The sequence below is a fragment of the Plectropomus leopardus genome, chromosome 5, assembly GCF_008729295.1.
Source record: "Plectropomus leopardus isolate mb chromosome 5, YSFRI_Pleo_2.0, whole genome shotgun sequence".
Classification (NCBI taxonomy): domain Eukaryota; kingdom Metazoa; phylum Chordata; class Actinopteri; order Perciformes; family Serranidae; genus Plectropomus; species Plectropomus leopardus.
Window position 1 is genome coordinate 16315116 of NC_056467.1, and position 27775 is coordinate 16342890.

Sequence of the window (27775 nt, forward strand, 5' to 3'; positions counted from 1 at the left end):
GTCGCATTGTCAAAATCTAAAATGAGGCAGCACAGGTTCTTTACAGATGAGTGATGGTTTATTGTCAGTGTAACAGTTTCAGAAAAAAATATCCCTGACAGAAAACACATCTTCATTCGGCACCCACAGGCTAACAACTGTAACTACGGTAAGATATGGATCATCAGTGGTGTTGAAACATTTGTAAGATAGCCGAGCTTTTGCTAAAGCATACAAACTTTATTTTTAAGTCAAGTCAAAGGTAAAAAAGTGCTTTTGATTTCTCTTCATGTGGATTTGATTTTCAAGTTATATGATAAAGGCTAAATAAGAAGCTACATGTCTGCTGTAAACATTTGGTGTTAAAGCAAGCATTCAAAAGAAAAAGAAACAGGAGGTATTCTCAGTAAAAGTTAAATTAAATAAACTGTTAATAGTCGACGTGCATTATTTTACTTGTCGACTGCAATATTTTAAATGACCTTTGTAGTTTCATTTTTTTAAAATGTCACTCATAACTTAAAAAAAGGGGGGAGTGCTGTTTTCAGAATGTTTTTAAGTGGATAAAATTACTATTATTACATAACTGTGATTACACTGAAAAAATACTTAAGAGTTGGAATGTTTATGTAATATAATTTCAAGTTCAAAGAAATGTTAATGTTGTGAAGTTAATATTTACGGCACACTGTGACCATTTAGACGACCCACTTTTAGTACAGCTGTAGTTAAAACTTGGAATGAATACAGGTGAAACTGCTGTCTTACGGTCGTTACACAGAGATCAGATTTATTAAATCTGCTCAAAGTTCAAAGACCTCTGCTTGCTGCCATGGTTACAATGCTTTGTGTAAGAGCAGAGGTCTGATTGGCTTTCAGACGCCCTGAGGCCATAAACAGAGCAATCTGATTTGGCACTGATTCCTGGAGAGATACAGCAGCTCTCTGGCTACATCTGCAGCCAGCTCAAGTCATCAGCCCTGAACAGATGAGGAGGCGAGAAAACAAATAATCAGTAAACAGTAGGATCCAGGTTATGAGTCTGTCTATTTGATTTGGGGTTTGATGCTTACATCAAACATAAAGTGACCCAATAGTGTATATTCCTGTGTTTACATGCATTTAATGTCAACCTGGTTTCTGATAACAGGTGTCAAAATCAAAGGCGTTGTCTCTGTCTATATCAAAGAATGTATAATAAAAATGCCTCCCTGGTGGCTTTTTGAAGTATTGGTCATAAAGCCAGCCCCCTCCATGTTAGCGGAGGGCGCTATGCTTAAGTGAAGTCAAAATATCCAAGATTCGGCCGCTGCCATCTTGCGTTGGTGATGTCATTGAGAACCGGAGTCTGCTCAGTAACAATCTGGGGAAGTTCCTGACAAAACAGCCGTTCAACCAATCGCGAGCAGCCCCATTGAATGCGAGCGTGCAGATTGGCTGTCACAGCTGGCAATTGTGGAAAATCCCTTTTTTGTAGTATTGAAATACTCATTAAAACAAAACAATCATTTGAACAAACTTCAAGGTAATGAGAACTACCCTTCAGTGTCAGAAACCATCTTTGGTAAAAATTTCTTTGGTGTGTAGTTTGAGTTTTTAGTTTAGCCCATGTCCAATTCACCAACATGAGTCGAGGGCTTTATGACCGATACGGATGCTACACTTTTGGGGAACGGTCATGTTGTCTGTTTTTTCAAAATCCATATGATGGAGCAGCTGCTCTAGATATTTTCTCATTATCTCAACTGGCCCCCATTCAAAAAAGTTTGGACGCACCTAGTCTATACCAACTGAGTTATAGTATAGAAGCTGCTATAATCAATATTTTTCATATTGACAGTGGATCAAATGATTATGTGTGAAGTGAAAGGTGTCACTCGCATTAAAGGACCCACAGAAAGGTATCACCCTCAGCTCCACAGAGCATTCTAGCATCTTTAGCTCATTGTTTTGGTTTTGTTTCCAAAAGTTTTACTTTAACAGTTTGGGTTTATTCTAATGCTTGACTGACTCTAAAAGTTGACTTTGTGCTTCCTGCCCAAAAGAGCAAAAGGCAGACAGACAAAGTTAATGAGAAGCTGGTGAATAGCTAAAAGGCCAGATACTTCCCAAACACCAAGAAAAAAGAGAGTGTATAATGAACTTAAATTCCCGAAGTGGACAGAAACATGCCTCTAAATGAATGAACACGTTGTTCCATATCTGATGGATGTATTAATGAGCAACATTGCTAACAGGATCAGCATATTATCTTAAAAGGTTGATGTGTTCACAACTTGTTTCTGTTGCCCTGAAATGGCTAAATAAGCAATAAGGATGCAAGTTTCCCAATTACATGACATAACACAGCTGTGGAATTCATCATTATTTTTGTGCATACAGAATATAAACATATATTCTAGTTTTTGCGACAGCAGGATGATACTCACTGAGCTTGTGCTTTTTTTAAGACCTGACCAGTAGCCATCAGTTCTGCAATACGAGCCACAGCAGGGTCGAACATCAGGCTGGCCGCAGCTACCACCGCCCCATCTCTGTTAAAGGAGAAATGAAAGAAACTGAGGACAAATAGAATAAACTCATTTTTAGCTGCATCAGGTGTTATTATGCAGCTGCTCACTTTATGTAAAAAGCCAGGAACTTCCTTTCTTCCACTTTGCCTTTGAATATGATTTCTGTGAATCCTTCTCCATAGCCTAGAAAGAGGAAATGAAATCAGGAAATGAGACTTAGCATCAGGGGTTTATATGAGTTTAATATTCTGAAGCAAGCGTGACTTTCCCTCAATAAATACTCTACCTGTGTATCGGATACTCTTCCCAAGTAACACAGTCCAGAAAAAAGGAACAGACTCACATTTGGTTGGTTTGTTCAGCATGTTTAAGGCAGCTACTCTTCCTGATGTACAAAAAAACCCAAGAAAGCACAAGAAACAAGCTTGATAAGGTTAAACATGATAAGAAGTGTGAGCAACACAATATGGAGCTGTGGTTCTCTCTTACCTTGAGCCAGTGACATTTGCCAGTGACCGATGTTGACCCTTTGGTCTCCACGAATGGTCAGAGGAAAAGAGGTCACATCTCCAGCGCTAAAAATATCTGGTATATTGGTCCTCATGAACTGTTGAGACAAAGAGTTTACAGCAGGAGCGTCAACATCCGACACGTGTAAGAAATGTATAAACAGCACACAGCTGTTAATATCACCTGGACACAATCAGCTGAGGGATTCATGTAATATATTATATTAATGTTTGTCCAAAAACAAGCAATTAAATTGAACCATATCCATCAGGCTGTGTCAGTATCACAGTTCTGGCTCTACTTTATGTTCTCTAGCAGGTTACCTTGTCAACAATCACAGCTTTCCTTGAATCCACTTCTACATTGCTTCCTGACAAAAAGTCGGAATTGGGGATTACACCTGAAAAAACAGATGTCTTTGTGTTTGATTTTTGCAGAAAATATTCCCCAAATGATTTGTGTTAATATTAATAAAAAGTATATACAACTACACGTAAGTAAAATAATAAAACTACCAATTCCCGCAATCACCACATCAGCCTCCAGGACTTTGCCGCTCTTCAGCACCACCGCCTTCACCTGGAAAAAAGAGTAATTAAGGGATGTGCAATAGAACTTACACTATTTTATTGTTTCAGTGACAACAGACTTTTTTTTACAGGAAACATTTTAACATGTCGCAGTAGAAAAAGCACAAGTGTAACTAGCATTAAAGATAGCTGAATTTCATTTAGTCAGCCCGCTGTGGGAAAACATATACCATTCGGTTATGCATTGCTCCACACTCTTGGAGCCTAGAGCATATTCTGGGCACAGACAGAGCTTCTTGTACTTCAAAAGTAAGTAAGGTGTCAGAATGCATTAAAAAGCATTACTTTTTTTTAACTAAAAGAAGCACCATAGGAGGATTCCCAGCCCCCAGCACAGGTCTGGGCTAAAACATGAATGTCCTCGAAACCTAGAAACTCCCCCGCATACACCTGACCTGTGTGGGGCTGCAGTGACATTTTGCAAAAGTGGCCCCCAGGCAGAGCAAGTTCACTATCCTTGGCCTTTGTTAATACAGTAAAAGTGGAGTTACCTTGCCGTTCTCCCCTTGGATCTCAGTGACTCCATCGTTCATGTAGAACTTTACATTTTGTTCTTCCAACATCTTAAAACAAAAAACTAAGCTTTAAAAGTTTGTTTCATTCAATACCGGCTAATAAAATCACATTCAGTGATGACAGAGACAGACAACTGTGGTCAGTGTTTCTTACTTGCATGGTCATTTTACCAATCTCTGGTCCCAGAGATCGCTCATACGGGTATCCTGAAGTGCCAACCACGGTCACGCTGGCAGCTTTGTCTGATAAGTAAGAGGCCACCTCCATACCTAATGTGTTGATGAAAAACACTTCAGTAGTCTGCAATATTGGCGTGAGTATATGAGTTGTAAATATATTTACACAGCAGATTAAATATTAAGAGAGGTGGCTCTGAATGAGGTGATGACACCCGATCATCAAACAACAAAGCTAAAAGATGCACAACCTGTGTTTCACTCTGCTGCGTTAAGAGAAACTGAATCTGTTAACCTATGAAGGAGGCTCCGATCACAACGGCTTTCTGGCCCAGACAGGAGTTGTGAATCTCTTTGGCATCTTCATATCTTTGCAGCAATGTTACTCCCTTCAGGTCAGATCCAGGACAGTCGAGCGGTCGCGCTCTGTGAATAAAATAAGAACTCTTACTCATCGTGGTTGTCACATGGACATTCTTTTTCCATGATTTTTTTCATTATTGTTCATCTGTTCAGTAAGTTTTATAACAGTGAGTGTGACTTAACAATCTAAAAATGTGGTTTTGTGAAAGACTTGAGGAACAAGAGGGTTTACTCTCACCTACAGCCAGTCGAGATGAGAAGCTGATCGTAATGCTGCAAAGTGCCGTCACTCAGCTTCACCGCCTTATCAGCTGGGTTCACTGACACCACCTGCAACACAAAACGCATTTGTTAACGTGACCAAAGAAAGAATCATTTTTTCTACAAGAAGGACTGACGGAGAATAAATCACAAACATCGTCTCACCTCTTTCTGTGTCCACACCTCAATCCCATACTGCTGATAGAAGTCACCGCTCCGGAGGAGGATGCTGCTGCTGTCTACATTCAAAGCCTGAAAGAGGCATTGCCGTTACAAAAAAACAAAAAACTTGCATGTAAGTACAGGTTGTCTGCAAACACTGACGGAAGGATCAACTTACTCAAAAAGAAAAAGAAAGCAGGGTGAATACAGATTACCTTTCCTTTCTGATTGAGTTCTCACCTTACTCAGTTTGGGCTTGTCAAATGGAGGCAGGTTGTCTTTGGTTACCATGACGATTCGACCTTGGTAGCAGTTCTGCCGCAGTATTTCAGCACAAACCAGAGAGGCAGGGCCTGAACACGTAAGTTCATATTCAATGTGTTTTTTTTCCCAGAGGGTTAATTCAGAGAAGGAAATTAAAGGAATACATCACCACCAAAATTAATGTTTGTAACACAGACCCCTTAGACTTCAATTTATCAATATTTTTCTCAGTTTTTGGATTCTTCCTACACTGGCAGCATCACAAATTCAGTGAAACAACTTGTTTCTTTTTTTAAAAAAACTTTCCAGTAGGGATTTTTGAGCCCCCAAAATGCATGTGTATTAATTCATTTATTAATTGTGTTTATGACATCTAGTCCTTACCTCCTCCTATCAGCAGGATGGTGTGTTTAATTTCTGGCACTATGCTGCACATCGTCTTCACCCGCTTCATCAATTTCAGAGACTAACGGACGGATAAAGACGGGACAGTTAAAAATAGTGTATTTTATCACAAAACAAAAGGAAACATTGAAAGATTTTTTTTTTTTTATCTCTTTAACTTGCTATTGCTTACTTTTTTGTTGATGGAAACATACACCTTGCCATCCTCAACTTTTACCTGTAAAATTATAAAAAAGAGAGAGTTTTCATACAGAATGTGATTTTTACAGAAGTATACAGAATAATGGGGGTCATTTATCTAAAAGGCCCAGATCAGTGTTTCTTCAGCAGGTGAAATGTAGCATCCATTCTACAAAAAAAGGAAGTATTTTGTAAGAGTGAGGAAATACAATGCTAATATTTGGTAGCACAGATACAAATGGAGAAATTCTAAACCTGCACTTTCCTCACCTATTACTTATAAAATATTGGTTAAATACAGTGTGCTCAAAATGGTGTTTAATCTAAATGTGCATACACAACGACAGGCTTAAAATGTTCAGATAAGTATGTTGTCACCTTGCCTGTTTTTAAATCTTGGTTAAATTTATTCTCCTTGGCTTTCTCAGACCTTGTATGAGAGTTAACAGTTTCTGTAGTTTTACGTTGTGGTTTTACTGCCATTTTTCGTCTGCGTTTGTCCTCTCTTCGGATATTTATGCCATTTTTTTATTTATTATTTTCATTAGTATTGTTTTTAATCTATTTATTGATAATCAGCACTTTGGTCAACTCTGTTGTTTTCAAATGTGCTGTATAAATAAATTTTGATTGTATTGGAAACAGCAGATCATCTGTTTGAGCAAATACATAAATGGGCCTACTTTCCATCGAGATACCTTTAAAGCTAAATGTTGTATTTGCATGCAGTTTTCATCTGCAGGGGGTGAATTTGCAACTCCTTTGTCTTCTCTACTACATGACTACATGTTTTTGTTAAAACGACAGCTTTCAAGCTTCAATCCACGGTTTAAACAATGTGATGTTTTTGTACCAAATACACAGAAATAATGTGGAAGCAGAGCATCAAAAATATGACTGAGTTTAAAAGGTATTTATTCCTGGTAAAGGAGATGTAAGGTGCCATAAAATGTTGATTTGTATCACCATGTTTTACCTTATAACAAGGCAGAGAGTCCAGACCTGGATACTCTTCGATATCTCCAGTTCTGACATTAAAGCAAGCACCATGAAACGGACATCTCACTCTGTCGCCAACCAATGCCCCTGGATTATTAGAGAGCATGCAATTAACACTTCTCAAAATAAGATCTCATAAAGTTTAGAATTCAGATCTGTGTTTACAGAGATTGAAGGTTTACCTTTGGCAAGAGGAGCATTGTAATGAGAGCACTGGCTTCCAACAGCACTGTATTGACCCCGAGTGCGGACAAGCAACACCTTCTGTTCCCCCACAGTTACTTCCTTCATCCTTTATATAAATTAAATAGGGAAGATGAAATACTGTGACAAGAAATTGCTTTACCTATAGCTGTGGATATATCAAAAATTGGATCTTTCTTTGCAGTAAGACAAAGTGTTATGACTTACTGTCCATCTTTCAGGTCAGCCTCCTGACACACCACGTCAGTCACCTCCTCCTCCTGCTCCGCACCTTGACCTGACTCTTGGCACTGACTCATTCCTGCAGCACATGAGCCACATGAAGAGAACAAAATTGATTTGAATCACAACTGGCTTTGGGTGGACCATAAACACGCCCTGCAACAGATACACTAAAGACTTTCATGTAGTGTACTTTATTTTGAATTTACATTATGTCATCCTTTTTTAACTCTATGTCTAAACCATAGGGCAAATACATAGATTATTATGCATTAATAGATGGTGCTACGGGCTATTTTGAGCTTTTATGTGCCTATATATATATACAACATTTATTTAAATGGTGTTAAGCCTGTTTGCTGAATATTTACTTTTTCGCAAATGAACACAAATAAATTCTTGAATGCCCATTTTTTGGTCGTTGTTTTGAAACTCACCTACTCTTCACAAAGCCTTTGTGACAAAACAAACCTTATTGACGAATTTAATAATGCAAGATAAACAACAAATACGCAAATAAAAGGCATGCACGTTTCACACTGTGTTCTCCGTCCGTTATCTGCAGCTGAGACATTGCTATGAAGCTGACAGGATCCATTAAAGGATGCGAAAGGTTTTAAAGCCACGATAAGCATCACAAAACCGGCTTTTCTACAGACTGCCATTCGCCTTTAACACGAGCTTCATGTGATGGCTTACTTTTAGCTGTAACAAACTGCCGAAACTTAAATCATCCAGCTGTACTCGCCTGTTTTCTGCCAACAAAAACAACAGTCAGGAATGATGCATGTGTCGCTGGAAAGTATCCCCGCTCTCCGCAGAGGACCGAGAGCGCGTGGGTCAGTAAAGAGCGAGCGCAGGAAAGCGACCCACGTGACATCCAGCCCGAATCACGTGCCAACCGCGAGCTCCTCCCACAACCAACCAACCAGAGGAGGGATGGAGGCATTATGCATCAGCCAAGTCTGTGGATGAAGGTGATTAGATGCACCATTCATTAAGACTTTGAGCTACATGACAACGTCACGTACATTGGCTGTTTGTGCGTGAATACATTAAACCTCATGACATGAACACATTGTCATAATGTAATGAATATTCATATCCCACAGCTCCTGATTAAGGTTAAATTGACTTTTTATGGCCTCTTATGTATTTATTTTATGTATATAAGTTGTTTATTTTATAGAGGGAAACAGGAAAGAATACAGTTTTAATCCTTTGAAACCTGACAATATTGGCTTCATTTCTTTCAAAAATATGGGAAGAAGGCAATGAGCAACTTGACAAAAAATGGCCCAAAAACAACAAGAAATTAGTAAAAAGTTCTTTGAAAAAGGCAGAAAGCCAAAGGGGGAAAATACAAGCAAAAAAATTGACCTTAAAGTCCCCAAAATAAAATTTTTGTAACATAATGTATAAATATCAATTAAATTATAGGTAAATGTAGTTTCATTTTTCTCTTTTTTTCCCCATTTTCTTCATGTTTCAGAGGTTTATTCCTAGTGAAAGGTGTCTGACTGCAGCACACGAAAACTGATGTCCATCCAGTTGTCAAAGGTAAAGACATCGAGTGGATTTTATTTTTTTTAGCATAACATACCTCAAACGAATGATAAAGATAGCTTAATCATGTTAAGTTAATTTAAACACATTTTCATTTAAAAACGTGCTCTGCCAAATGGTTGCAGACAAGAAAGCAAAGCAGAACTTTAAAGGGTTTTAACTGTACAAGAATGACCATGTGTACATGAATGTCTGTTCACAATTTAAAGATAAAAAGGCGCTGATTTGATTTGATTTTTATTTATTTCGAACATGTAAAACGGAAATTAAGAAATAATGCACAAAAACAGACCCATCTTTTTCATTTCTTACCATCGTGATACAACAAACTTCTCCATATTCCTGTCCTGAAGGCCCCCTGCTGTTTGAACTAACTTGAACCGGACGGTGGCGCTGTGTCCCAAAATTTTACAGCAGTCATTCATGTCCATGCCCATTCACGTCCTCACTTCCACAGAATGAACCAGCACTGAAAGATAAATTATTCATGTTTCAAGGTACAGTTATAATATAAAACAACCCAGATATATAATAGATGTGCTAAATTAAAGTACTATGAAATGCGTTACATATTCTCCAGTTACATGTGAACTAAATTAGCCTACTATTCCCATAAATCCACGGTGGTTCGTGATCGAAACAATGTTGCCTTCAAGTACTCTTCGTATTATGAAACTTCCTTGTTCAGATTGTACTTTGTGTATCATTTTAGTGTTTCTGTGAGTAATAAAATACATTAGAACAAAACCTGCCCTGGTGGGTATTTCATAGTAATTCTATTTGAAAACAAAGCTAACAAATGCTGAAAATAAAATAAGAATTAATGATAGTTTTTCCTTGTATGCACTACGGTTATTATAGCTAACTAAAACTAAACTAAAAACACAAACTAAGTGTGGGGGGAAAAAACCCCAAATATTTTTGTATTTATTTTTAATCAAAATTGGTGAACTGGTTAATCAACACAACAAGCATAAAGAGGCATCGGCCCATAATGTTTATTGAAACTGGGGTATATACTTGAAAAACTATCCAACTAAAACTAGGCCTAGGCTAGCCAGAGTAATAAAAACTAAATAATACATGTTTAAACAATAAAACTATACATAAACGAGCTGATCCACTTTGTAATTCTAAGTGAAATTAAACAGAATCAGAACAATATTTAAAAATGAAAAAAAAAAAAACAATGGAAATACCAAACTATAACAATAATACTAATGTACTTAGCATGTATTTCATTTTTTTGATATTTCCGACAGCACGTGAACGCAACACAACAGATGAAACGTGCTCGCGGCCCCGCCCCTTTATAGTAGGGCGGGGAAAAGCCGTCGTTTGGTTTCTACTGATGTCAAAAAGTTACACAAGCGAGGGATGAGGTTTGACAACAGGACGATGTCACAACCGTAAAGCAGGCTGCACGTCTATCACCCTCTTCTACCGGTCCGACCTGTGGCTACAGAGCTCAATTTCATTACAGAAAAACATCACAAACACTTAGTCAGTGAAAGACATTTGAAAGACTCGTCCACGCCTTCTCTGTCCGGACAACAACCGCGAAACACACGCTTTTCTGAGGGGGCGAGTGGCCTGAAATGATTGGGACTACACCGGTATGTTAACGTAGTTTTCTCGGTCGTGTGGAACAAACAAATAGTCGTTTTTCTGTGTGGACCCGCAGTCGTAGCTCCGTTTATTCCGCTCACAGTGGGACAGTTGTGGTCCGTGAAGTCTTAAATAAACCAGCCATGGAGTTGAGTTCAGTGATTTTAACCACCGGGAGCTCCGTCGGGTTTTTCAGACTTGTTAACGAAGGGGTCAAAAAGCTGCCCATGCCTGAATCTGCCCACAGGAATGCGTGGAAGTGGAGAAACATCTCCACATCCTTCGTACACAGTTTCATCACTGCGATATGGGCAGTGCTGTGGTGAGTTCAAACTGTTTTTAATCAAACCAGCACCTGCTGGAAGTTAATTGTTCAGATGTGTTTATCTTGTCAGCATGGTTTCCTAAATGGGTGCTGGTGTTTGACACGGCAGTTACCAAAATTTACTTTATATAGGCCTATATGTTTTCTTTAATTCTTATTTGACTTAATTGTATTCATTTTTTCTGCCATTCTTCTGTTGGAATAGAGTTATATACAATATATGATGTAGGCTATTGATGTATTAAGGGACGGTACTTTATCAAAGTGAATATATATATATACTTTGATATATAAATAGGGCTGTAAAATGATTAATTTTTTAAAAACGCCCTGATTAACAGGAATGACCCTTCCTCCACCGTAAATAACCATATTTCACAATTTCTTCCTGTCATAAATGCTGTGATTTAGGAGATTTTTCAAGAACACTTCCCTTAAAACTTACTTGTGGGTTTTAGGGTTCTGGGGGTATTTTAAAATAAATACAACCATTTAAAGTTGGTTGTCCCTCTTCTATATAAGCCAAATCAAAAAACATAACTTCCTCCTCAGTGCTTAAAAAAATTTGAAGAGCCTCTCCCTCCCCTAATCTCTCATAAATGACAAAAAGTCCCTAAGAATCCTACTGTATGACTGGCACTGACAACCTAGTTTTAGTGTTTAGCTTGAGTTTACACACACAAAGAAAGTGATAAAAAAAAAAGAAAACCGAAAGAATAATAAAACACATAGAGCACAGATTATACAGGGGAAGTTAGAAACCCCGCATGACTCAGTCAGGGTGTCTACAGGTCACTCAAAAGTCAAAAATGTCTTGACTTTTGAGTGACTTAAATGACTTAAAGTCAATGTTATGACTTTAAGTCATCAAATAGTCTCACATTTAAATGTGTTGGGTCTTAATTGCTTTGAGGTTTCATTAATTTATCCATGTTGTAATTTCTTTACATCAAAATGAGTGAAGCTTTCCTGCATTCAAGTTCACATTTATGATGTTACAAATATTAAAACCTACTGTCTTTTTACTTTATTGCACTTAACTGTTGGCAAAAATGTAGATTAACCTAACTCACATGAATAATCATATTCCTCCATAAAACCTACCTCTGCATGAGACTACATATATATTACTTACTTCACCTGCAGGGCTTGGATAACAAAAAATATGATTTGTCCAAAAATCAGTCTTAACTTTGGATAAAAAATAACTTAAAAAACGTCTAAAAAAGCATCAAAACTCACTGTTTGGTACCTGAAAACACCCTGATAGAAAATCCTCCACTCAAAGACCCTAACAGCCTGCTATGGATATTTGTTGCCTTAACATAATGACATAAAGAGAGAAAAAGGAAAAAATATGTTACTAGTAATTGTAGTAATAATAATAATAAATAAAACAAACGTTAAAACATAAATACACATACTGGTTACTGTGCACATTAATCACGCCGCAGGTGTTTTTTCCATGTGAAACTCAGATGCTGACAGCATACACGTAGATTTCTGAGGGGACACGGGACACGCCCCCGTCAATATTTAGAACGTGCATATGTGCAACAAAAAAAGTAGTAGAGGACTTTTATTTTGATGAAATTAAAGACACTTTGAGCACAAATCGATACAGAAAAGACACAGATTGGTGCACAACCATTCACCAAAATGCAGCAAATTAAAACTGATTCATACATTTATTTTTTCTAAATTTTTTCTTGACAGTAATTGACAGGTTTTGCCAGAGAGAGGGCAGGTATTTCGTTTGAAAGTGATTTTATTGTAATGTAGTAATGTATTTTTATGGCAAACTGTCCAAGAGCTGCGTATAAGATCATTTGCATATCACACACATTAAAGCTGACTTAAATGACGTTAATTGTAAAGGTAACACTCTCAAATCAAGTTTCTCAAACTGTATGTCTGTGTGTTATGTTTCCAGCTTCTTCCTCCACCCACAGATGGCTGAAGATTTGATAGAAACTTACTCTGTGTTTTCTCACGCTCTGGTGTCGTTTTCGATCGGTGAGTAGCCTGTCTGCACTTGTACAGTGTTAAATGCTGAATCACAAATTGTGTCCCGCTGTGTCTGAACGGGCTGGTGGTGGTGTCGGTGAAGGGGAGGGCTGGAGACAGAGTGCACCCATAGGTGCTGCCACCATAAGGGGAGATGAGGAAGTGACATTATGTGAATGGTTTAGGTGTAGATCAATGTAGTTCATGTAAAACATTTATTTAAACCAGCTCATACAAGTTCTAACTTGACATGGATTAATTTGTTTTAGTCAGTTGAATAAGAGACTATAATAATAATAACGATAATGTCAATAAATGGCACAATCACTACAGTGTTAGTGTTTCCTGACGCCAACATGGAAAACACATTATCTGTAAGAGTGGGGCAGATAGTAAACTGAAGCCCTTCTACACATCTGTGCTGCCCTGAACCCTCAATGAAAAAGCTGTTGACACATTTACACATTTATTCATTTCTCAACTCCCACTGCTGTTCATTGCTTTTTTTGTTTTATTAGATAATTTTCAGGTAAATTTCTTGTACCTTTCACTAATTTCTTGCCAATTTTGGCGTAATTTCTTCTTTTGTCGCTCATAGCCTCCTTAACACGTTTTTAACAGAAATAAACCCAAATTGCTCAGGTTTTAAGGGGTTAATTGGTCAAAAATGAGTGGGAACCGTGATTGCTGATCGCCTTTTCAAATTTAAACATTCTCACTGTCTTATCTATGAATGAATTAGAGATGGGCATCATCCATTCAGGGTGTGTTTAAGGTGTTTGTACTTTATCTTTTACCTTCAATTTGGCTCAGACCTCATTTACAATGTTTGTTTTGACTTATCTTGTAGATTTTTTCTTGATTTTATTAGGTTTCTCAGACATAAGTGTGCATGCGAAACCACATTCCCTAAAATAGCATCTCGCCCTGTTTTCACTTTTTCTCATTAATCCTTAAAGTATTCTGGAGTAAACCAGTGGCACGTGAGCCTTCTTAAATCAACAAATTTATTGGATGTGTGCCTGTCAACAAGGGCTCCCCGAGGATTCCCGGGATGTTTGACATTCTTTCAGGAAACCCAGCCCAGGACGCTGGCAAAGTCGAGGGGCAGTGTCGGCATGTGGAGATCAATGGAGGCCATTATTATCAGGCACCAGGCGTAACCCCGTACAGTCATGTGACATCACTAAGACAGTAACTGCGCAAAAAGTCAGTTGATTTATGCGAGCCGTGCTCGTCCGGTGCCAGTGGTAACAGAAAGGGGAGTCATTCACACAAAACAAGTGGAGTACTTCTCTGAGCCCTCCCACCAGAGATGTGGTGTGATTCTGAGGCGTCAGCAAGTATCGGGGAGGAGTTTTGTTCTCCAGATATGTGCGTTCAGCCCGGCTCGCTGTGATACCACGCTGCAAACTTCGCAGTGGGCATGCCTTAAATGATTCTTCACTTGTTCAATGGTGACCTTGTTCAATGCCTAGAAAAATGTCTTTGCAGAGGAGCCAAGCAGCAGCTTTTGAGGCCGAAAAATGAAGCTATCGTGGAGGTGCAAAAAACTCCTTGAATGGCCACTTGAGGCTGGCTCCAGAAGCCAGTCAATCCCCATAAACACCCATGTTTAAATGATTTAACAGCAGAAATACACACGTTTGCAGCCTGGTACAAAAAACACTTTTGGTCTCTATATATCATCACTGTGACATCACACTAACAACAGCCATCACTTTCAGGTAGACGACTGCCAATTTAGTTAAACTGCGGAGATGTCCAAAATTTCCCCAACTTGGTTATTTCTGTTGTCAAAGGTATTTTAGCCATCTAAAAAGACCAACTTACAGAAATATAATATCAATTTGAGTGTTTGCTAGATATATAATATTTATAATATATATATATATATATTATATATATATATATATATATATATATATATATATATATATATAATATATATATATATTTGTTATATATAATATAATATTTTCTTAGTTGCCATGAATAGCCAAATTGGTAGAGAGAATTACTCTACCTTTAGTGTTTCACCCATAGAATAGAAGTGAAAGTTATGTTTAATACAGTAAAACGGTCCCGCTGACAGGGATTGTACTGCTCCACTGGCACATTTTGTTGAGGCAGTACAGAGAAGTATTCATAATGTTTTGTGAGTCAGTTTTACACAGACCATAGAAACAAAATGCCACATGAGTTGTCTACATGCTGCAGTAACTCAGCTTTATCAGTTTCCTTTATACTTATCTGGGCTATGCCAACAGACACATTATGTTGTATCAGCCTGAAACCTGGTTGTCTGAATAACTGGTTTTATGTAAACATGCCAATGAATCTCACTCCACAGGATCTTAAATGGAAAAAAAAATGCATTGCTTGAGGATTTCACTCGAAACCTTTTTTTTTTGTCCTGTTCAGGCTTTGGTTGGTAATCAATGGAGAGTCAAGTAGCATTTTTTTCTTTGTTCTCAGTGTGGACATTAGCTGTGCAGATCACGGGCTTCACATCGGCACAGTGTCTGTGTTGCAGAACATAAAGAGTAAAACTTTACTTTAAAAAAGCAAAATCACATTTTCCTCCTCTGTCATTCTTCGTTGCACATGTATGTTTTAAATACAAAAGTGCCAAACAGAACTGAATAAACCATTATAAATACAACAAGAGAAGAGATGCCAGTTAATTGCCACTTTAATTTAACGAGTCACATGCTCCAATTGGCTGTTTATGGCTAAACTTGACCCAAACTTGACCTCTTGCGAGAAACAGGCTTTTGTTGTAAAGATGACATTGGTGTGAAGGTCCCTCCTCTTCACTGTCAAAGCTCTTATGAAACAATAAGAACAATTACGGAGACCAGATAATGATTAGTTATGTGGCTGGCAGCAAGGACATTTGTTTATGGTGAATCTAAACATGTCGCCACATAGACTTAAAAAAGGGTCCTGGTGTCAAATTTCCAGCATTATGAGGTTAATTCCAGTCTCCCCAGCGCCCTGAGCTCCCTCGCACCCCTTCGTCCCCTTCCTCAACAGTTCATTATTTTTCCAGCATCGTGAACAGCGTTGCCATGGTTACGGCTGGTGGCGGGGGGAAGGGGTGGGGTTGGTGGATATGAATAGCCCCTCTCCAAGACACATCTTGGTTGCCATCGCTGTCGTCATGGAAGCACCCCCCCCCCCCCCGACGCACTTGATATGCTGGAGGCTTCTCATGTTGAATACATCTGTCATGTTTTGTTTGATGAATGAATCACTGGTCATAAGGATGCCATAAGAGTTGGCTAAATGCTCTCTATCCCCACAGGTTACTTCATCTATGACTTCCTTGACATGATGGTGAACCAGAAGCTGAGCCAGTCCTGGGAGCTTCTTTTTCATCACATTGTGGTAGGTCTTTCAAGCATTACTGCCCCTTAAAGGGATATTCGCCAATTTTCACCAGCTTTCTATCAAAACAATGTGGCTCGTAGGTGTAGATGAACTAACCAGTGCCCCGATATCCCTCCATTCCTCCCAGCGAAACTCCGCTGGATGACGTGTTTTGCATCAGTTTGCATCATCTGGCTGAGTTTCGCTGGCTTTTTTGGGCTGTTGCTCAAACTACAGGCTGTACTTCTGCATTTTCATATTGCCCGCCACTCATCCTGCCACAAAGAGTATAGTAGTGATCCAAGAGACAGACCTGCTCCTCTCACTTTCTCCGTCTCTCTCTCTCAAACTCAGACTTAAATGTGATCTAACTGTAAAACTATGCAGCACACACTGAATATAAATCAAGATTATGTTACTACACTGCCTATGCCTCACCTAAAAGGTTTAATGAAACATATTGTAGTGCACTGTTTGACTGAAATACAAGAATCTGTGAACTAATAGTGGGCACCACACTGCCTCCTGCACTGTAAAAAGGAAGGCTGAAAAAACTGAGATCAAACAGTGAAATTAGGCAGCGCTGATCAAATAGAAACTAAGATTCTGTCACTGCGTTGCCGATTTCTCACCTCACATGTTTTGAGAAACAGGCATAAAAATTTAACCCCTTGAAAGCTGAGCAAATTGGTTTGATTTCTTTTAAATATATGGGAAGAAGGCAACAAGCCATTTCCCCCATGTTTTCTAAAGAAATTGCTCAGGGTTCAAAGTGTAAAATGGTTTGTGAAAGGCTTCTAAATGAAGCACACAAAAACTGGCTTCAAAGGGTTAACTAGTTTGCATTACACCTACCAGAGGGAGTGTTAATTGATCCGGTGTGGCAGAGTGCATTCTGGTAGTTGTAGGTTTTCTACCTCTTGAACAAAAGCGTCCTCTTTCTCCGTTTTCTCCGGTCATATAGCATCAATGATAAAGTATCTGCGTCTTTGTACTGCACAGGCATCCCGGTTTTATTAAAAGGCCATCTCTTTAGCGGTGAAATACTTCTGTGATATTTTAGCCAAAGATGTTTCACCTTTCTCCTGCATGAATTTAATATACAGTAGTCACTGGCCTCACAGATAAATCCTGCAGCAAAACCTCAGCATACCTGTAAGAAGCACATGAGAAAGACAAAATACCCGTCTTTCTTGCCTGGTGATAAAGGACAAGTAGGGGAAGAACAAAGAGGCAGTCATTCCATTATGACAGCCTTCCCGCCGAGCATTCAACCGTCTTTCATGCCTTGAGAAATTTGAGCTCCACCCGGCTCCCTTCGTCTCTTGCCATCCACTTAACCACAGTAAACTGTTGTTAGCAGATTCCCATCAGAGCCAGTCACCTACATGATGAAGATGATGAAGATTACCTGAAATGGAAATACAGAACTACATCCTTACTGAGTATTTTTTTCTCTCCGCTTATGACTGCGTGACCTACATCCAAGACCGAGCTGATGCTGCGCGTTGCGTTCTGTTGCCAAGCTCTCGCCTTGTTATTGCAGTGTATTAGTCACCTCGCGAGAGCTGTTTATTTAAAAGTTTTATTGGAAGTGTTTCTGACCAGAGTGTATGGAAATATTTCACTGCACTCACTTTAGAGGTGGCGCCGGTGAAGACGTGGTCCTTGCTGCAGGAAGGAAAAAGTAGGATGCATACTGATGCTCCAGTTAAGAATTTATCAAATAAAAATGTGTTAAAAATATCCATATACTTTTTTATATATATAAATAAGGACATACAGTTTTTATAAGTTTAAAAATGAACTTTAATATTCTCCCATATTCTGCCCTGATAAATATCATTTTAAGAGTAATATCTTGGCATTTCATGGGAGATATTTTCCCACACATTTACATACAAAACAACTTGAAAATGAAAGTTGGAGCCCCTTTTCAGTATCTATTTCTCACACACTCACTAAGACCTTTTCCAACAACATGGAGCCTGAAACTGTGCCAGGAAACTGGCCAAAGTCTTTCTCAACAGCCTCACATGTCTGGTTCTGGTAGTGTAATGGCTGCATTATAAAAATATTTGAATTTCTTGCAACAAACACAAAAAGACTAATGAACATTTTTGAGATTTTCCTGTGTTGGTTGCTGAAGAGTCACTATTTCACCGGGCACAGTGCTCGCTGAGCGCTGAACCCGAGGTAGGAGATTAACTGTATCATTTCAGTGAAAGCACCAAGTCAGGGTACAAAAATGTAGTACATGTTTTATCTCCCTGGTTGTCGAGCACCTGACTGTGCCTTGTCTCTTAAATTTTTGTGTATCTTGTCCCATTTCTTGGGGAATTTTCCATTTCTTTCTTTTTTCACAGTTCATTAACTCTGAGTACAGTTTTTCCGATAAAACCTTGGCTTCGTGATGAACCCTGGTGTATGGTTTTGTTGCAGCCCAGTCGTCAGAATATAATGTTAACATTTCTGAAAACTGCAGATATGTTACGTTTGTATGTTTCGCACGTCATATCAACGATTCTAAAGTGATCTTTTCCTAACCATAACTAAAAGGTTTATATGTCTAAACCTAAGCACAATATAACACTAAAGTTATAATACTGTATATCCTCTGCATATGAAACATGCAAATGTAACCATCTGTTTGGTTTACAAAAACGTTCACTGCCAACATTTATTCTATCGATTTGGGTTGTTTGTTGTGAATTTTGGTCATTTTTACACAAGTGTCAACACTTTCACTAATAAACATGCTCCTTGTTTCCTGGGAATTGACCTGATGATGATTGTTTGTATGAGCCTGAGATATCCGGGGTCTTTTGTCTCTTAACAACATTAAACTCACCTCACACCTGAGTTGATTGTTGGCAGGTGAGAGTCGGTGTTTTCAGTGCAGGAAAGAGTCACTCGGGATTAGTTGTGGGAACGAGCTCCAACAAAATAACTTGATTTTGTTCTTGTTGTTGTCTTTTTTTCTGAAAGTCTTGTTTTTTCTTTTCTTTATTTCCTGGAAGCGTAGTGAATGGATGAGTTGTCCAGGCCAGCTGGCCTCAGATTGTAACTGGAGTGTGGGAGGGACAGAGACTTCTTCCCCATTCACATGGCCTCCTGTGTTTCTCAGCGAGCTAACTCCCTTTGCCTTAGTTTCTCTATTGTGCCATCATCAAGACATTCATTCATTCTTCTCTATGATGTTTGTCCCCTGATTTCCACATACGTCCTTCAGTGCTCTTACAAGCTGTCCTCATTTGGCCCATTTCTTCTTTATTATGATGGGTTTTTTCTTGTTTCTCATAAAATAAGAGGACAAATTCAGGGCTTCATTTACAAATGTGTCCCAAGAGTCTTTTGATGCACGGCAAGCTGATCATACAATCAGAAGCAGGACAATGATCTCTTGTCAAGCTTCTCCTCATATCAGCAGCCCTTGTCTTTTGCCCCTGAAGCCCTATTTTTGCATAATTCTACTTTTGCCTGGACACATGACATGATGCTGACATGCAAACTAAAGATGGAAAGGTGGGGATGTAACTGAAGGGACAAGCTCCCTTTGAGGCAGAAAAAAACAACAACCTGACATAGTTAACCTAGTTACGTCCTTATGTAAACACGTGCTAACCCAGCAACCATCATTATGTACAGTAGATACACCTTGCTGCATTCAAAGCATTTATGTGTCACTGAACAAACAGGATGATTTATATGACCGGAAAATGTAGATGGAACATGCAGGCGGCGTGTCTTGAGTGGAAAATTTTGAGCACTGTTTCAACAATTGATGATAAGAATGACGCGTTTTGTCATTGCATGTTGAGTCACGCACACTGCCAGATGAAAGATATAAAACAAAACAAGCTAATCATGACTTTACGGCACATTTGACTAAATGTTTCCTTTAATTTTAAAGTAGGAATAGACAAGTTGTCTTCTTTAACTTACTATTACGAAGTAAATGTTCATTGCACAATATAATTTCTATAGAAAAATGACACCATTGGTGTTAAGTTTGATCCCTTTAAGTCTCGCTTTCAATTTGCAAGTTTGTCTGTTATTGGGTACCATTAGCAGCCAGGAAAGGAAGAGGATAGCGATTTTGTTTTTCCCAGCTCCCCAGCTTTAGACGTCTGTTTCCATTTTATGGGTGGAGGGTGATTTGTCTCTGAAAACAAGTTTCAAAAATACATTTTGACTTTGATCTTGATACATTATGTGCACGTGTAGTGTAATGTTCATAGTAATTTTAGCATGTGATCTCATCTCTACTTGTCATATTTTGACGCTTGGCCAGAGGCCACTGGCATTAGCATAAGGACAGTATAGCCTTTCGTGTTGTATCTTCACTCAGGAGCTGGGCAGCAAGTCGTGTAAGTCCGCCAACGTAATAAAGATGGGGTCAGTGGTTCAAATCAGCAACTCTACTTGGTTTGGATTAGAAAAAGATTGTGGTTGACCTTAGTTAGTCGACTGGTGTGACTAACGACAGACGTAACAAAAAATGTCAAAAGTCTTTTAAACTTGACTTTTAAATGGTACATGCAGTATTTATTATTTATAGCAATAACGTGACAAGATTAGGCTTGTTACGAGCTTGTCAATTACACGACTTACTGCAGCCCAAAACGAAATAGCAACATCTCTAGAAAAACTGAATGTAAACAATAGCACGCAACAACAGCACCAGCTAATGTTATCTGCTTTGTGTGGACTTTGTTGTGTTACATGTTGGTGTTATTATAAGTTTGCATATAACAACGCAAGCCAGCTATGAGAAAACATGTCTGAGCGTTAAATAAAAGAACTTACTGTCGTCTATCATGGAGTTTAACAAAGCAGTAGCAGAGTCCAAGCTGCCCTCCCTCTCATTGTTTGTAGGTCTATGGCCATATATAGAGTCCATCATTTCGAACCACTTCCATTTTCTCCGGTTCAACCCAAAACCGGCTGTTTAGGTCCTTGACAGACCCTTTATCGCTTTTCTTTTTTTTTTTTTTTTCCCTGGCATTTCTGGGAGGTCCGATGGTAGCCGTGCACTGCCATCTGCTCTGAGAGTTGCTGTCAAACTCTCTCATTACACGTGGACCCATCTAGTTCTTGCTGGATATGCTCGTCGGCCAGCAAGGTGAGGAACGTTTGCACCTCCTTGAGCGACCATGGCGGGATCTTTGTAGTGGCTATTTTTGCGAAGAAAAAGAAAATGATACTAAACTGCAGCCGCTACAACAGCTTGGCTGTTTAAAAATGGCGGGCTTGGGTTTGCACTGTTGAGGGTATTTCGTGCATGCCGTGCATTGATGACGCAGTGATGAGTAGAGTCGGTACCATGAAGTGGAAACGTGCCATTAGTTTCACACAGGACACAAACACCAGTTTCCAGGGTTAAAGTCTTGTCCTTGTTGGACCCCTCCACTCTTAGCAAACCTCTTATACTACTTTGTTGCTCTGAATTTCTAAAAATAAAGTGGATGGGTTTACATTTGAGTAGGTTAAAAGCCTGGTGCATCTTATACTGAAGCCTAAGTGTATCTCCTGCATATTATAGCAACACTGGGTACAATGCCAAAACAGCAAATGTTGATACTGGGGGAGTAAGACCAGGCTGAATACTAGTGTAACGGAGCTAATTGAGCCTCAAAGTGACATCAGTGTTGCAGCTCTAAGCTGAAGGCTTTTCGTAAAGATGCAAGTTTTAATCAAAACATTCTTTGATGAAAAAACATTATAAATCTGTTTTTAAAATCTGCCAAACTTGTTTGTTCTGCCAAACCTACATTTTTTTTTGTCTTACATCTCACTTTTGCCCTTTGCTTGTGCTCTGTTTTGACCCCTACCTCCTCCTTTAGTGTTTGTTTGCTCAAATGCACATCTATGTTTTTTTCTTGCCGTTTGTCTTTGTGAGGGTTTCCTCTGTTTTCCAAGCATACAGTGAAACGGCATGAGGTGTAACACGAGTTTTCTTGATCCTTGTTGTCGCCGTCCAGGAGAAATAACAAAGTCAAGCATTGCATGGAAAGATTTTTTTTTTCCTCTTTACTGACTAAAGTGAAGATTACAACGTCTTATTTCTGTCTGAGAGGTATGCGGGCCCTGCCACAGTCACTCACGCCTGATGGGATCCTGTCAGCCACAACCTCATACTTCCTTTGGAAAACAGGAAGTCCTGATAGTTGTGACAGAAATAGGGCGCCTTCTTGTGAGGGGATTAAATATATATGTACCTACTGTTTATATTGTCTAAGAAACACAACATGCAGTTCGTAGCCTGTTATGCGTTGTTTTTAAGAAAGATAGTTTTTCCTTTTTTGCGATGTTTGAGATGGACTCACTGCGGTGCGTATGGTTAATGTAAAATTAAGGTCTGTTTGCCGTTCTTGTAAGAAACCCTCTTCCCCGTGTTGATTCTGTTTCACTCTCGTTTGCCCATGACTCTCGGAAATAGTGAGCTTGTAATTAAAAATATGAGCCAAAGGAGAAGGATGCCAAGCAGAGGGGCAGATTATTTTTTCCATGAGGAGTGAAAGCATGTGAATAGCAGTACATCCAATATTCCCTCTTGAGATATTCATTGATAATACACAGTGGAAACACACAAGCTTTGCTCCTTTGCTCTCTCTTTGCCCTGTCATGTGCCTCTGAAGTTTTGCAGCATGTTTGCTGTTCCTTTCTAAATGTCTCCCATCCCTCTCTCATTAGGCAGAATTCAATTATGATTGCAAAGAGAGGCCAAGGCCGACACTCCTCTGAAACAGATCAGGGCTGCTCAGGTTAATCAGCTATTTGAGGATCTGTGCTGTTTCCAATCACAGATGCTCTTCTCAGTCTTCCTCAAATCTAAAGAGGTGCACTTGTAGACTCTTTAATATTCTCTCCATTATACTATTTATATAATTATTTTAGTCATGTAACATTTAATCATCATTTATACTCCAATTAGATTCACAAATTGTTCTTACAAACACAAATGAAAGGATTCTTCAACACCCTGAAGAAGTAACTAATTTCTCGAATCCAGATTTACATTAAGCAGCCAAAGAGGTCTGAAACTCATACAGCAACCTATTAATCACCAGTCACATTTCTTCCAGTTTGGAAGCAGTAAATTACTAGAGGAACAAAGCTTTAGTTTTTTTCTGATACTTGAAGTTGAAAAAAGTACAGCCATGTTTTTTTTTTTATAACTAACATGTCTGTTTTTTAAATTGAAAGTTATATAAGAATACTTCACTGCAAAATTAGTTTATTTGGTTGATGTTAGGATTCTCCCCAAAAAACGAAAGTAGTGAAAATGAAGGCTTCTCTAGAAAGAACAGCTTCTGCCTTTATAACATGTATCTCTGGAAATCAGAATGTCACCAAATTTAGTTTAGTTTTCACTCCTTCAAGGGTCATTCTGACTGATAAAAAATAATAAGTCTGTATTACAGTGAAACCGTGAGATGTTTGTTGAATCGTAAAAAAATCTCATACTGTTGCAACCCCACTGTATAATAACTTGTCTATGAACATCCAGCCCAAATTTGGTGACGTTCTGATTTCCAAAGATACATCTTACAAGTACGGAAACATCAACCAGATGAACTCATTTTGCAGGGAAATACACTAAACTTATTAGAGTTATAAAAGAACATGGTTGTGCTTTGTTTTCGCTCGGTCAGGGGTATCTCAGCTTTATAGGGACCTTAGTTCCTCTGCACAAACAGCTTTTTTAGTAGTAACAAGGAGCTTTTGTAAACCCCCTGCAATCATTTCACAGATTTTAAATGCAAAATTTTCATTTAACTGTCTGATTAATGCCATTGTTGCCAACATGCTGCCAGCATGTGTTCAGCAGGGATCTCTCTATATGTGGTGCAGATCACTGTTGCATCTAGCTATAAATATTTCCATTATTAAAATGCTTAGCCAATGCATGGAGCCGCCACCATGCTCAGTTGTAGAGGTGATGCTGAATGAGTGATGCAGTGTACTTCTGGTGTACAGTATATCGTCAAGCGACACATGTAGGTCCAGTCGACAGTCAGATTTTCTGCAACAACAGTACATGTGTCTGTTTGTATCCTTATAACCTAGAAATCCTCTTAGGTGCTTGCATGCTCATATTTGCCTTGTTCAGCCTCAGTCACATTTTTCCTCTTGAAGGTTCGCCTTGTACCAATACTCAGATATGAGTGGAACTTGTCTCAGTTTACCAGGCATGAAAATAGATATTTGCAGGAGGAGCACAAAGCTGCCTCACATACCCAACAGGGAATGTCACTTCTGACAGCAGGAACATACTGTATATGGTTGTTGGCTATGTTTTTACTGCTGTGACACCACATGTCACTGGAATGCCACCTCCGCCACAGGTACATCTTCAACTCTGTAGAACCTGATTATCCCGTACGTCTCCTTCTGTCCTTCGCTTTGCCTTTGCTGCGGGCTTCTCCTTTCACCAGCTGCTGGCTGTATTAAGACCAGCAGCCTGATGTCACAGGAGTGCAGTCAAACTCAAAGAGTGGCCAGATTTGTAACCTTTAAAGCCTCATTTAGTTCGTCTTTATTGTTGCTAAGTTGGCCATGTTTGTTCAAACATATCCGAAGCTCAGCTGGTCTACTTCCTGATGGACGATTTTTCTCCAGTGGTTAATCTTGCATTGGCAACAGTATTATGAAGCATGTTGCTGAGAGTCAATGTCACATAAGTGTAGTGTAACTATAGAGGTGTAGAGGTTGTACTATATGATGGCGCATTAGAACCATTTTAGGTTTAATTAAATAGAATACAGAGCCCACGGAGTGGGATAAAATTTAGAAAAAAATACGCAGAATTTCCAAGATTAAAGTCATAAATTAAAGTGGAAAAGAACTCACTAATTTTCTGAGATAATGGTAAAAAAAATGAAGAAAGAAAAAACCAAAGCTGTTCTCGCAGTTTAGTGAGAAAACTAAATAATTTATTTTTTTTAAAAAAAGACACAAATGTTCTCTGAGATTAGACTGATGAATTTATGAGGGGGGAAATCAGATATAGATTTATGATTAAAAAAAACTTGGACAACTTTATGTTTATATTAAAGTCTCACATTTAAGAGAAAAAAACAGCAATTTTCTGAAAATTAAGTCACACATTTACAAGGAAAAAACTTGGATTTTCTTCAAGATTAGTAGTAGTAGTAGTACATTTATGAGAAAAACCCAGAAATGATCAGATATTAATGCTGTTATTCTCTAAGATTTAATCTGTATTTTTTTAAAATGAAAAACACTCAAATATTATCTGCGAGTAAAGTGGTGAATTTACATGAAAAAAAAAATCTGAAAAATAATGTGTGTGTTTTTTACCTACGACTCACATCGCTTCACTTTGCAAAGTCGGAGCAACATCATTACACCACAAACGCCACCTATAAACACAGAATCTCGGGAAACATTGAGATGTTGAATGAAGGTTGTTTTAATATCTAATTAAGATATCCTGTTATGGTTCAAAAATAATTCCAAAATGAAAATCATGTAGCGACCAGGGAAGTTACCTGGCTATCAGTTAGACGTCCTTCCTGGACATCTTGGCAACATCAAAATGACATTATTATGAACAGGCCTGTTTAGCTACTCTGCTTAACTTTATGTGCACAGTGTGCATTCAGCAGCATTACGTTACCTAACTTTCTGGCAGAAAGCCCTGAAGGCCTTTTTCTCATAAATTTGTGATTTCTTTTCCTTGCAAATTTAGCACTTTATCATCTCAAAGAATATCCAGAGGGTTACCATTTGTTAAATCACAAATTAGCAGATGAATATAATCAAAAATGGAAATGCAATTATCAGCAAGTTGTTATAGAAGTAGTAGTAGTAACAAATCCTTGTGTTCTTTTTATTGCTTAAAACAGCTCAGGCCTCTTGATATTTCATATCAGCAGCTCATGCAGCATGTATGGTATGTTTTTGTTTTCGCTTGCCAGCCCACATATATATTTCCAGCCATCCACAATCTGTGGGCTCTGCCGCTCCTCCTTTTTGACCCACACTTTGGTGTGTGATAAACCACATGGAACGAGGCTTGCAGTTTAAAATCTCCAGTGTCAACATTGTGTTTGCAAACCATTTAATGCTGAAAGTTTTAGTAGAACATAAAGTTAGGTGAGCAAGAACCCAGACAACAGACAGCAATATTATAAAATATGTATTATATATTATATCAGTTAACAAGTTAAAGAGAGACATGTTGCAAAATAGGTAATAGAACATGTGCGTAAGGGTTATTTGGCGGGGAAAGATTCCTGATGTATGTGTGCGTGTCCCAGGAGTCTAATCGTTTTGGCGGGGAACCCTGGGACATCCCCCCATTTCTGTGCATATCCTGACAGGAGAACAGACATCTGGTCTCCACATGAACCTCAAGCCCCCAAGAGAGAGACGCACACACACATGCATGCACACACACACACACATGTGCAGCAAACCTCCTGCTTCCTGAGAGGGCTTCTGCAAATGTGCACCCCCTCAAAACATTTCTGTGCTGCAGCTCCACTCCATATATCACACACGCTGCCTTGTTCTCAGCCCCCCTATCATAGACCTCCAAACATCTCCCCCATCCCCCCTCTTCCACCTACTCTCTGCTGCTTGCACCGCCCCCTCACATGGCTACAAACCAATAAGAGCCTTCCTGCTCTGGTAGTATTATATCTTGTTTTTGTGCTTTTTTCCCCCTCAGTGTGTGACTGTCTGACATTGAGGAATTTCCTTGTCCATTGTTTTTGTGTGAGAAACAGCTTGCCCTCATCTAATGCCAAAGCAACAAACAAAACAAAATCCACTGACTGATGGATGCAGCTTCTCATCTCTTTATTAACCACAGAAATGCTGCTGTGAGCCACCGAAAATAATTCACTGTGGAGTATTAGAGGCCTGAAAAATGCTGTCAATTGTGTGTGTGTGTGTGTGTGTGTGTGTGTGTGTGTGTGTGTGTGTGTGTGTGAGATCCTTCAGAAATTGGGTAGATATTTTCTGACGTATTCTTTTAACACAGCAGCAAAGTATAGACTAAGATAAAGACTTATTACTATGTGCATCTGAGAGTGAGGAAGCTTGCATAATGCATGCCCATTCAAACTGCACAATATATGGCATCTTCTTGTTGGCTGATCGATTGGTTATTTGATATGCTCTTGTCCGACCAAACTGTCATTGGTCAGACAATCACTGGTGTTTCATTTCTAAGGCATTATCCCTATTTTGCACTGCTTGTTCATGGTGTGAACCATGGACATGACACGTATGACATTTTGACAATGTGTAATGTGTGTGACCCTCTGCCATAAGATTTAGAAAAGCAGCTAGCAGCAGTTAGCGGCTAACTCAAAGAAAAAGAACAGTGGCGGAAAATGTCTGCACAAATTGTAAAAACATCCAGGAGCTCTTTACCCTCCAAGCAGAGGATGAGATCAACATTAGTATGAACAGAGATGGTAAATGATTTTAATTGCCATGTTATGCCGCTCATGTTATATGTCACACTGGAGACGAGTGCTATTGTGTTACATGTCAGGCTTGTCACCCCTC

At 38.9% G+C, this 27775-nt stretch overlaps 2 protein-coding genes across 2 annotated transcripts in view; one reads left to right on the top strand and one right to left on the bottom strand.

The window, feature by feature from the left end:
• Window positions 1-514: 514 nt before the first annotated feature.
• On the bottom strand, window positions 515-8181 carry aifm4 (apoptosis inducing factor mitochondria associated 4). Its single transcript, XM_042486392.1, has 19 exons — window positions 8093-8181; window positions 7330-7423; window positions 7101-7210; window positions 6896-7005; window positions 5912-5956; window positions 5719-5800; window positions 5311-5423; window positions 5074-5160; window positions 4886-4977; window positions 4580-4710; window positions 4262-4377; window positions 4084-4155; window positions 3518-3581; window positions 3326-3402; window positions 2982-3099; window positions 2779-2877; window positions 2600-2675; window positions 2409-2513; window positions 515-959 (listed from the first exon to the last, which is right to left on the bottom strand). The coding sequence occupies exons 2-19, from the start codon at window positions 7419-7421 to the stop codon at window positions 929-931; spliced, it is 1620 nt and encodes a 539-aa protein (XP_042342326.1). The 5' UTR covers window positions 7422-7423; window positions 8093-8181; the 3' UTR covers window positions 515-928.
• A 2100-nt stretch (window positions 8182-10281) lies between these two features.
• tlcd2 (TLC domain containing 2) overlaps window positions 10282-27775 on the top strand; it is a 34630-nt gene continuing 17136 nt past the window's right edge. The window contains exons 1-3 of the mRNA XM_042486393.1: window positions 10282-10840; window positions 12777-12859; window positions 16161-16243. Coding sequence (XP_042342327.1) covers window positions 10662-10840; window positions 12777-12859; window positions 16161-16243 — 345 coding nt within the window. The 5' untranslated portion in view covers window positions 10282-10661. The remainder of the gene's footprint in view (window positions 10841-12776; window positions 12860-16160; window positions 16244-27775) is intronic.

Excerpts from the sequence above, each read along its gene's own strand:
- aifm4 (XM_042486392.1), bottom strand. The coding sequence starts at position 7,421 with ATGAGTCAGTGCCAAGAGTCAGGTCAAGGTGCGGAGCAGGAGGAGGAG. Across the intron at positions 5,161-5,310 it reads ACAAGCCCAAACTGAGTAAG|GCTTTGAATGTAGACAGCAG; the intron begins GTGAGAACTCAA and ends TGCCTCTTTCAG. Across the intron at positions 3,403-3,517 it reads TGTGGTGATTGCGGGAATTG|GTGTAATCCCCAATTCCGAC; the intron begins GTAGTTTTATTA and ends CTGTTTTTTCAG.